Raw genomic sequence first — 12,131 nt, 5'->3', positions numbered from 1 at the left:
ACTTATCGCTTTGTTTTCTTTTTCCGTAACTGTATTTCAATTCTTTAAATACTGCATTTATCATTTTTTCAACGTGCAAATACTTGACAACATGCTATTTATTGTTGCATAATTCATGCTCAACATTATATTCCACTCGTGCGTAATCAATCCTATAGCAACGCTTGATGAGTGTTCCGCTCTTTCTATATATCAACCTTTAAATTCGAAAAGGCATATTTGCGGTAAAACTAGTCAATCAGCGGTGCGTTCGACGGTTACGTGCCTTTCACCCTTAAGTTTCCGCTTGAGGGTCCCAGTCTAGACCTCTATAGCAACCCTACTCTGATTAATTGTGCATGCATCATGGTCAAACCTAGCCGGGTTAATATGGTGTCCGCATAAAAACCCTTTAAGACAAGCCTCGTCCAAAAGTCCATCGAGTTTTCCATAATCCCAACGGACGCAACCACGATTGTGTGCATTAATTTTGGAGAAATAAATGCCAATATGCTAATCATTGTTGTATAAATAGACGAGTCTGGTGGGGGAAAGGGCCTAACCACTTTTTGTTTTGCAGAAAATGAGGCACGAAGTCCCCAGATTCGGTATGGTCAGTAGCATACCTTCTCTTTTGCTAGATTGGTGGAGAGATCTTCCCTCAAGTGACCAAAATCATGTGAAACGAGTCTTAGGGAATTTGCTTTCTATGTTGGATCTTCAGCCAAACAAAATGTTGATCGAGGCTGCCACTATGTTTTGGGACAAGGAAAGGACCATGTTCCGCTTTGGGGACATAGAAATGACTCCTCTTCTAGAAGAAATAGGGGGATTTGTCGGGTTGCCTTGGGATAGCCCTGGTTTATTAGCACTTGAAAATCACACCACTAGAGGATTTCTTCAGATGATGGGGGTAAAGAAAATGATGATTTGGAGTGCCTGAAGAATTCCTACATACCTTTTGAATTCCTCTATGAACGATACGGTCACAATAGCTCTTACTGTATTTTTGATGATGAGTTCTCAATCACCTCCTTGGGCTGGGTTCATCGTAGGGTCTTCATGTTCATTGTGTGTTTCTTGGGCATGCTGGTATTCCTGATCCAAGGGGATAGAATCCATACCAGGCTGGGCATGGTGGCCAAAACTTTGATGGACGGGATCGAGGGGCAGATATATACCATTGTCCCTATGATCATTGCAAATATGTACCGGGCCTTGGAACACTGTTAGAAGGGGTTCAGATTCTTTGAGGGTTGCAATTTGCTGTTACAGGTTTGGTTGCTAGAGCATCTCCAAAGGGGCCAATACTGCCAAAAGTTTTCACGAAGGCCATGGAATGACCACATAGCTTTCCATCACCCTAAGAGAATGACTTACATTTCAGACATGTTTGCTCAACCTAAGGATGCCGTAGGGTGGGTGCAGTTTTTCAACAAGTTAACTAAGGACCAGGTTCAGTGGGTATTCGAGTGGTTCCCCACTGACAAGTTCATCATCAGATCTAGAGACGTCCCACACTTGGTGTTGATTGGGTTAAAGGGGATATACCCTTATGCTCCCCTCAGGGTTATGAGACAGGCATGTAGGAGATAGGTCATACCACAAGTCGCTAAGATGAGTCACTTCATAGCTGATTTTTAGTGTGACACCATACCATATAAGAATGAAGCACAACATATGTGGACTTTGAAGATTATCGTGGAAAAGGATACCATCGAGCCGGACTGATATCATGTGGGTAACTCATACTTTTATCCCTCATGGTTGGATAATAGCATAGCAGGGATCTTCGAGCCAAGGGTTAGTCCAGGAAACAGGGTCATAGATGAATTTGACGAAGTAGAGGTGAAATATAGCAAGCTGCGCAAAAGAGTTCGAGAGTCTGAAACTGAGCATATGGCGCAGCATAAGGCCGATATGGAAATGATCAATGAGTGGAAGAAAGGGCTGTTAAATCCAACAAAAGGTTTGATAATCTGGAGTATAATTTAATGGAATTAGAAGGGAAAATAATAAAGAGGGTCACCGACTACCAGAACACTGAGGGAAACGAAGGAGGGCATTTGGCAAGAGCATTCATACTGCTGAACCTGCGCGAGCTGGAAGAACTGATCAACAATAGCATCCGGTCTAGAGAGGGTCCTTCTAGGACCAAGTAGATTAGGTTTACTTGCTTTTCTTTCAAATGTAATAAGGCCGAGTGCCATTAGTAACATTATCTTATTTAGTGTCGTTTTGGGTTGTTTATTTTTACATTAATGAAATGAGGCAATTATTGGCATTAAATTTTCCAAGTATATTTGTCGCTAGGCCTACCTCGAGCACAACAAGGCTCCCAAATTAGGACATGAATTTACATTCCCGCAATATGTGTTTAAATACTGCAAACATTTCAGAATCCTTACTGACTTGTTTACCTTTTGTTTTTCTTTATTTTTATTCCCATCCCCTAAGGTTGCTTCGCACATACTTGCATCATCAACATATCACACCAGATCTAGAGGCCCTCCTCCTCCTCCTCCTCCAAGTAATACAAAGAGCATAGGGAAAGCTAAAATGGATGACTTAAGTGGTATTCAAAAGGAAAACACGGAGAATACTGAAACTTCAGACGGTCGGAGCATTTTGGCACCAAATATTTGGTTTTACAGTTGGAACAAAAGATACTGGAGCTACAGGGAAAACTTGAGCATGTCCGCAACTTAGAAAACCTATCCCTCACCCTGAATGTCCCCGATGTCAACCAATAAAACACCAAAAACCCAGCACCTCCCCAAAATGCACCAAACCAGCATCCACAAAACCCTCCCTCATCGCATCAATATGCAACTCCACCTCAAAATCTCAATCCTTTACCGATACCAACTCCACCACAACACCATCATCAACCAATCCAGTACCCACCAACCGCTACTTATCATATTCCCCAGAACACACCACAACCCATTCCCGATCCTCAAAACTCAACCAATGACCACCACTACACCCAGGCTCCTGACACTTATCAAAACAACCCTATATATGTGGAAACCGCACCTCACTCTATTCAACCAATCTCTTGTACACCAGAATTAGCTAAGAAGGACCTGCTCATCAAGAATATGGCTGCAGAACTTAAGAAATTGACGAGTCGGGTTCAGGGTGTCGAAGGAGGCAAATGGATAGAAGGTTTGAATTATGAAGACTTATGCATATAGCCGGATGTAGAACTGCCAGAGTGTTACAAACCTCCCAAGTTCGAGATGTTTGACGGTACAAGTTATCCCAGGGTTCATCTCAGGACCTACTATGACAAACTTTTTAGGGTCGGAAAGGACGAAAAGATCCGGATGAAACCTTTTATGAGAAGTCTTACGGGAGATGCTTTTTCCTGGTACATCAGCCAGGATCCTAAGAAATGGTCCAACTGGGTGAGTATGGCGTCTAATTTCATGGACCAATTTAGGTTCAACACAGAAAATGCACCAGATGTTTTCTACATTCAGAACCTCAAGAAGAAGCCCACCGAGACTTTCCGTGAGTATGCTACTTGTTGGAGGTCAGAAGCGGACAAGGTCAAGCTAGCTTTGGACGAGGAACATATGAACAAGTTCTTCGTCCGAGCACAGGATCCGCAATACTATGAAAGGTTGATGGTCATTGAAAACCATAAGTTCTCCAATATCATCAAACTTGGTGAAAGGATCAAAGAAGGCATCAAGAGCGAAATGGTAACAAACTTTGAGGCATTACAGGCCATGAACAAAGCACTACAATTAGGCGGCATATTAAAGAAGAAAGACGTTGGGGCAGTAATGGTGGCTCAAGGCCCAAAATCTCCACTCACATACCAAACATCTCCACTCACATACCAAACACCTCCACCCACATACCAAATACCCCCACCCATATACCAAACACCTCCACTTACATATCAACCCTCATCTCCCAGATATTCCCAACCAGCCACTGTCTATCACACCTATAATTCCCAACTATCTCACTTCTAGTCACCTCCAACTCGTCAAAACTACCCAAGACCGCGACCCAATTTTGACCGCAAACCACCCAAACAATACACCGCTATTACTGAGCCCATCGATCAACTGTATGAAAGGTTGAAAATCGCTGGTTACATCACTCCTATTGCCGCTGTGGCGGTGGAGAACCCATCTCAATGGGTCAACTCAAATAAAACCTGTGCATATCACTCTGGTATGAAGGGGCACACCATCGACGAGTGCCGAACATTGAAAGACAAAATCCAGACACTGATTGACAACAAGGTCATATAGGTAAAAGAAGCTGCACCAAATGTCTGCAACAATCCTCTCCCAGATCATAGAGGCGGTGGAATACATGTGATAAAGATGGATGAAGAATGGGATCCTAAGGGGTCAATCGAGCTTATTCGAGAGGGATATGACTTCAAATACACAGTCACACTCACTTCTATTGTAGTACAGACGCAGTCGCTAGCGGAGGTAGATGTAGCTCCACCTGCAGCCACACCTGTTCCATTTGCAGTTGAAGTGGCCACACCTTTCATAGTGATAGTATCAACCACACCTTCTTTCGATTCAAAAGCAATACCCTGGGATTGCATACCGAAGCTAGGCAAAAAGGAAAGGCAAAGATGGAAGAATCTGATGCTGCACAAGGAATGACCAGAACCGGAAGGGTCTATACACCTGAACACTTGGGAGGACCAAGTAAGGATGCCACTACCAAGCAGCCTATCATTGAAACTAGACCAGATGAGCTTTGGAGAAAAGTAAATGCGAGGGAATACTCCATCATTGATCATTTGAACAAAACCCCCACCCAGATCTCCATCCTGTTACTACTGCAAAATTCGGAGGCGCACAAGAATGCTTTGATAAAGGTGTTGAATGAAGCTTACATGCCTAACAACATCACCTGTGGGGAAATGGCCACATGGTAGGGCAGGTGCTGGAAAGTCATAAGATAATCTTCCACGAGGATGAACTACCACCTGAAGGGTTGAATCATAATCGAGGATTGCATATCATGGTATAATTTGAAGACAAATTCATTGCCAGAGTTCTGATCGATGGAGGTTCAAGCCTTAACATTTGTCCGTTGGATACTCTGAAAAAATTGGGCAAAGGTTTCCATGAAATACGGGCAGGAAGCATGAACGTGAAAGCCTTTTATGGGTCTCAAAGGGCCACGATTGAGGAGATTAATCTTTGTCTGTAGATGGGGCCAACTTGGTTCGACGTTGAATTCCAAGTGCTTGACATAACAATTTCATACAATTTGTTGTTGGGCCGACCCTGGATACATACCGTTGGGGCTGTGGCTTCTACACTACACCAGGCCGTGAAGTTTGAATGGAACCATCAGGAGGTGATCATTCACGGAGATGGGAGTAATCCTATTTACACCAGTCAAACCATCCCGGTTATCGGGAACAGAAGAAGGCTAGGAGAGGAAACTTATCATCACATCAAACATGTCAATGCTATTGAGAAAGACAAATGGTGGAGTAACAAAATAGAAAGCATATTAGCGTGGTCTGGGTATGAACCCGACAAAGGGCTTCGGAAGAATCTCCAGGGCATTACCAAACCAATACAGCTGAGTATGATGACTGTAGAGAAGGGAGGCCTCACCATTTAGACTGTAGAGAAGGGAGCTATTCTCAGAAACTAGACTGCCACACCATCCCGGGCCCGCTGAGTCCCTGGGTATCTTGGCAATCAACCCAATTTTATTTCTATAGCCATGCTAGGTATCTAAGATATTTTCAGTAATTTTGTTTTAAAAACTCACTTATTTCAAATAAACGCTCGATTTATCGAGCTGTACTTGTTTTGAATGTTTTCAGTTTTAATCAATGCATTGCTATTTATTATTCATTATTATCTTCCACACTTTTCTTTCTACATCGTTATTATTACTTTTCTTGATAAATCGGTGACTGTGACGTGTAATGAGACAATGCAATATAAGGATAGTGACTCAGAGGAAGAAGATGAATACCCGAGGAGGTTGTCAGAGAGGTTGAGAACTTTGAGAATAAGCCTACGTCCAACCTGGACGAAATCGAAGCAGTAAATTTGGGATACGCCGAAACCGTCAAAGATACTCGCACAAGCATTCACTTATCACCGACAGAGAAGGAGGAGTACGTCCGCTTCTTAAAGGAATATGAGGATATATTTGCATGGTCATATGATGACGTGACCGGTCTGAGCACATCCATAGTGTCTCACAAGTTGCCCACCTATCCAATGTGTCTGCCAGTGAAGCACAAACTCAGAAAATTCAAACCACATATGAGCCTGAAAATCAAGGAGGAAGTTACTAAGAAGATCAAAGCCAAAGTCTTCAGGGTAGTTGAATACCCAACCTGGTTAGCCAACATTGTACCAGTTCTGAAAAAAGATGGGAAAGTTAAAGTATGTGTCCACTATCAAGACTTAAACAGAGCAAGTCCCCAGGGTGACTTCCCACTGTCAAATATACACATCCTGATCGACAATTGCTCCAAGCATGAGCTCCAATTCTTTGTAGATTGCTTCGCGGGTTATCACCAGATTTGGATGGATGTAGAAGAAGCAGAGAAAACAACTTTTATTACACCATAAGGGGTATACTGCTACAAGATGATGCCATTTGGTCTAAAGAATGCCGGAGCTACTTACATGAGAGCCATGACAACCATATTCCATGGTATGATACACAAAGAAATAGAGGTGTATGTGGACGATGTCATTATCAAATCCAAGAGGGCTGCAGATCACATAGAAGACTTAAGAAAGTTCTTTGACAGGTTAAGGAGGTACAACTTAAAATTGAACCCCGCAAAATGTGCATTCGGGCTTCCCGCAGGAAAATTATTGGGATTCATTGTCAGTCGCCGAGGGATCGAGCTGGATCCGCCCAAAGTTAAGGCTATTCAGGAGTTACCGCCACCTAGGAGCAAAAAGGACGTGATGAGCTTCCAAGGACATCTCAACTATATCAGTCGATTCATAGCACAATCCACAGTTATATGTGAACCCATCTTCAAGATATTGAGGAAAAATGCCGAAACAAGTTGGACCGAAGATTGTCAGAAAGCTTTCGACAAAATCAAGGAGTACCTGTCCACACCACCGGTCTTGGTCCCGCCAGAGCCAGGTAGACCCTTGCCACTCTACCTTGCAGTACTAGATAGAGCCTTCAGTTGTGTTCTGGGACAACATGATGAGACATGGAGAAAGGAGCAAGCCATATACTATATGAGTAAGAAATTCACACCTTACGAAACACGATACTCTCTGTTAGAATGCACTTGCTGTGCTTTAACCTGGACAACCCAGAAACTGAGGCATTACTTCTGTGCCTATACCACACCCCTTATATCCAGGATGGACCCTCTGAAGTACATATTTTAGAAGCCCATGCCGGCAGGAAAATTAGCCAAGTGGAAGATACTAGTAAGTGAGTTCGACATCGTCTATATAACTCAGAAGTCAGTCAAAGGACAAGCATTGGCAGACCATCTTGCTGAAAATCCTGTGGGAGGAGAATACGAACCCTTAGAAATGTATTTTCCTGATGAAGAAGTGTCATTCGTAGGAGAGGACATTATTGAAGCATACGACGGTTGGAGGATGTTCTTTGATGGAGCTACAAAATTCAAAGGAGTGGGCATTGGAGCCGTCTTGGTATCGAAAACTGGCCAACATTATCCAACGTCCGCTAAACTCAGATTTCCCTACACCAACAACATGGAAGAGTATGAAGCCTGCATATTAGGTCTCAACATGGCAATATACATGAATATTCAAGAGCTGCTGGTAATCGGTGATTCAGATTTGCTTGTGCACCAGGTACAAGGAGAATGGGCTACCAAGAATTCCAAGATATTGCCATATCTGCACCATGTGTAGGAATTAAGAAAGAGGTTCACGAAGATAGAGTTTCGGCATGTTCCCAGAATTCAGAACGAGTTTGCCAATGCACTGACCACTTTGTCATCCATGATACAATATCTAGACAAGAATTTCATTGATCCCATCCCAGTGAGGATTCATAATCAATCGACATATTGTGCCCACGTTGAGGAGGAGACGGATGAAAAACCTTGGTTCCATGACATCAAGGAATAATTGGCGAAATGAGAATACCCAGAGCATGCAAACCATACTTAGAAGCGCCCACTTCGGAGATTGTCCAATCACTTCTTCCACAGTGGAGGAAACATGTACAGAAGAACTCTTGATTTGGGATTGCTAAGGAGTGTCGACGCAAAAGAGGCTTCTAAGCTACTTGAGGAGATACATGTTGGGACCTACGACCCGCTTATGAATGGTTTTGCCTTGGCCAAGAAGATACTTAGGGCCGGTTATTTTTGGATGACTATGGAGACAAATTGCGTCCAGTATGTCCGAAAATGCTACCAATGTTAAGTGCATGCCGATATGATAAAAGTGCCGCCAAATGAGCTCAATGCAACAAGCTCACCTTGGACATTTGCCGCCTGGGGAATGGATGTCATCGGTCCGATTGAGCCCACTACTTTAAACGGGCACAAGTTTATTCTAGTGGCCATTGACTACTTCATAAAATGGGTAGAGGCCGTATCCTACAAAGTTGTAACCAGGAAAGTTGTCGCAGACTTTGTCAAGGATCGTATTGTTTGCCGATTCAGAGTTCCCGACTCCATTATCACTGATAATGCTGCTAATCTCAATAGTGATCTGATGAAATGCATGTGTGAAACTTTAAAAATCAAGCACAAGAACTCCATAAGATATAGACCACAAATGAATGGAGCCGTAGAAGCCGCCAACAATAACATCAATAAGATACTACAGAAGATGGTAGAAAACTACAAGCAATGGCACAAGAAGGTACCCTTTGCCCTGTTAGGATACCACACTACAGTCCGCACATCAATTGGGGCAACTCATTACTTACTGGTTTATGGTACCGAAGCTATCATCCTAGCCGAGTTAGAGATTCCTTCTTTAAGGATCATACAGGAGGTCAAACTCTGTGATGCAGAATGGATAAGGAAACGTTATGAGCAATTGTCCCTTATAGATGGAAAAAGAATGAATGTAGTATGTCACAATCAGCTTTATCAGAACAGAATGTCTAGAGCTTTCAACAAAAGTGTCAAACCAAGACAGTTTACACCAGGGCAGCTGGTGCTGAAGAAGATCTTCCCACATCAAGATAAAGCCAAAGGGAAATTCTCTCCCAACTGGCAAGGTCCCTACATGGTTCATAGGGTGCTAATAGGAGGAGCACTCATACTTGCAAAAATGGACGGAGAAGTCTAGCCAAAACCAATCAATTTAGATGCAGTCAAGAGATACTATGTTTAGATTGTTTACATTCCTTCTGATGTAATTAAACTACGCTTGACCTGATTCCCGTTTAAGAGGGGATACGTAGGCAGCCATGTGGGTTCGGTCATATCACAATAAAATTTTCATTTTTCCTAGAACCAGAAACTGGGGCAGAATTTTGAGGAGGACCCTCAAAATTCCGGAACAAGTTCAGTAGACGCCATCGCATGCTAGAAAGTCAGAAATGGGTTAAGAAACTGGGGCAGAATTTTGAGAAAGATTCTCAAAATTCCGAAAAAGGTTCAACAAGTTTCGTCACTCGTAAATGGACGAAGGATCACTTACCAAACTGGGGCAAAATTTGAGGAGGATCCTCAAAATTCTAACACAAGAAAGCTACCATGTCTCTGAAACGTGTTACAATCACTAGTTCATCTAAAATTACGTGATATTTCACTATGTTTTCTAAAATAACTCTATTTTTACCAATAATTGCACATTTTCAAAAACTCCATTTCTGTAACAGCCAGGTGTTACCTAGGGAAACTCAAACAAGGCCTCCAAAACGGAGGAGCAGAGCCAGCAGACGAAGGCACGAACCAACCTCCCCTTACAAAACCTACAATTTTTCTTTGAGCGTAGTCACATCTAATGTAACAGTAGCATTCGCAAATATATACATGCAGCAAAATCACTATCAATCGGGACACCGGACACCGAATATATCTCCAGCTATGAAATATTCTACTCTTATTTGCTACTCATTCTTTGCATGGGACTAAGCCCTGTCCCGCACCTTGCATGAGGCTAAGCCCTGCCTCCATATTTGCATAAGGCTAAGCTCTGCCTTCCATTTGCATTGGACTAAGCCTTGTCCCGAACTTTTCATGAGGCTAAGCCCTGCCTCCATATTTGCATAAGGCTAAGCTCTGCCTTCCATTTGCATGGGACTAAGCCCTGTCTCGAACTTTGCATGGAACTAAGCCCTGTCCTGAACCTTGCATGAGGCTAAGCCCTACCTCCATATTTGCATAAGGCTAAGCTTTGCCTTCCATTTGCATGGGACTAAGCCTTGTCCCAAACCTTGCATGAGGCTAAGACCTGCCTCCATATCTGCATGGGACTAAGCCTTGTCCTGCATGAGACTAAGACCTGTCTCCAATCTTGCATGAGGCTAAGCCTGCCTCCATATTTGCATAAGGCTAAGCTCTGCCTTCCATTTGCATGGTACTAAGACCTATCCCGAACCTTGCATGAGGCTAAGACCTGCCTCCATAATTGCATAAGGCTAAGCTCTGCCTTCCATTTGCATGGGATTAAGCCCTGTCCCAAACTTTGCATGGGACTAAGCCCTGTCCCGAACCTTGCATGAGACTAAGCCCTGTCTCTAATCTTGCATGAGGCAATGCCCTACCTCTATATCTGTATGGGACTAAGACCTGTCCTGCATCCTGCATGAGACTAAGCCCTGTCTCCAATCTTGCATGAGGCTAAGCCCTACCTCTATATCTGCATAAGGCTAAGCTCTACCTTCCATCTACATGGGACTAAGCCCTATCCCGTATCTTGCATGAGACTAAGCTCTGTCTCCAATTTTGCATAAGGCTAAGAACTGCCTTTTCATGGGACTAAGCATTGTCCTTCCTTGCATAAATGTCGCTCTATTCCGGCACTATCTATTTGCTCCTCGTTCGGGCTAAGCTCTTCCCTCAACCTCACAAAACTAGTAGCCCGTTTAGCCAAGCTGCAAAAATTAGCTTATTTTGAGAAGTGCTATTTTTCAAAAGTGCTTTTCTCAAAAGTACTTTTGGTGAGAAGCAGTTTGTGTTTGGCTAATTAATTTGAAAATCACTTCTGAGCAGCAATTAGTGTCTGTTCAAGCTTTAAAAAAACCGCTTCTAAGTGTATTTTTCTCAAAAATGTTTCTCAAAAAGTGCTTTTAGAGAGAAGCTACTTTTTTATGCTTCTCCAAAACTGCTTCTGATTCTCCTCAAAAGCACTTTTTTTTCTTTCCAAAAGCTTGGCCAAACACCTCAATTTTCGGCCAAAAGTGCTTTTGGCCAAAAAAAGCACTTTTGGCCAAAAAGAAGCTTGGCCAAATAGGATATAAGCCTTGTCTTGTTGACTTTAGCATCATATTATTACCTCTCATGGGCTGAAATATTGCCAACTTGTCCAAAGACATCATTGTTTGGAGGCATCATCCTCATAGCCGGAAGACACCATGCCATGGCCTGAGGATCTCTCAAAATTTACATATCATTATTCAAAGACGTCATGGTTCGGATGCACCATCCTCATGGCCAAAGAACATCATCTCATGGCCTGCGAATCTCCTATCTCTCAATTCATGGCCCAGGACATCATAGTCTAAAGACATCATTTGCACCGTCCAAAAGGCAACCTTTCATGGTCCAAAGGGAATTTGCATCACGTTTAAATTTCTGCAGTAACCTACGTACTTGCATGCATCGTATTTTGAGTTTGTAGGTGGTCCCGGAGGTAACCGTTTTTCAAACAGGAGCAACCTTCGCTCCGGTTTCCACTCATACCATTTTCACTTCGCCATTCATAATCGACTCTCATCAGCTACCCATCCTACCTCGTGATATCCAGCTATCTGCCCTATAATACATCCGATACACTCCAAACCCATAATCATAACTCCATCCGACATTACCCTTCACAAATGAACCTTTGCCGAAATTGGTTACCATTCCTATAACAACTCCATCGGCTTCATTCATCGGTGGATCCAGAACTATACGTGGCCTGATTCCTGTAAAACCAGGGATATGTAGGCAGCTCAAAGACCAGGGTCCGGCCTATACTTTCCAAAAATGCCCATTTGACCAA

The 12,131-nt window shown here is 43.1% G+C and overlaps 1 protein-coding gene across 1 annotated transcript; it reads left to right on the top strand.

The window, feature by feature from the left end:
* The first annotated feature begins 5,184 nt into the window (after positions 1-5,184).
* On the top strand, positions 5,185-6,578 carry LOC138875837 (uncharacterized). Its single transcript, XM_070154710.1, has 2 exons — positions 5,185-5,569; positions 6,106-6,578. Exons 1-2 carry the CDS (start codon positions 5,185-5,187, stop codon positions 6,576-6,578), a joined length of 858 nt encoding a protein of 285 aa, XP_070010811.1.
* Positions 6,579-12,131: the final 5,553 nt, after the last annotated feature.

This window comes from Nicotiana sylvestris, chromosome 8 (assembly GCF_000393655.2).
Source record: "Nicotiana sylvestris chromosome 8, ASM39365v2, whole genome shotgun sequence".
In the NCBI taxonomy this organism is placed as follows: domain Eukaryota; kingdom Viridiplantae; phylum Streptophyta; class Magnoliopsida; order Solanales; family Solanaceae; genus Nicotiana; species Nicotiana sylvestris.
The sequence above is the reverse complement of the archived record's forward strand: the minus strand, read 5'-3'. Positions and strand labels throughout refer to the sequence as shown.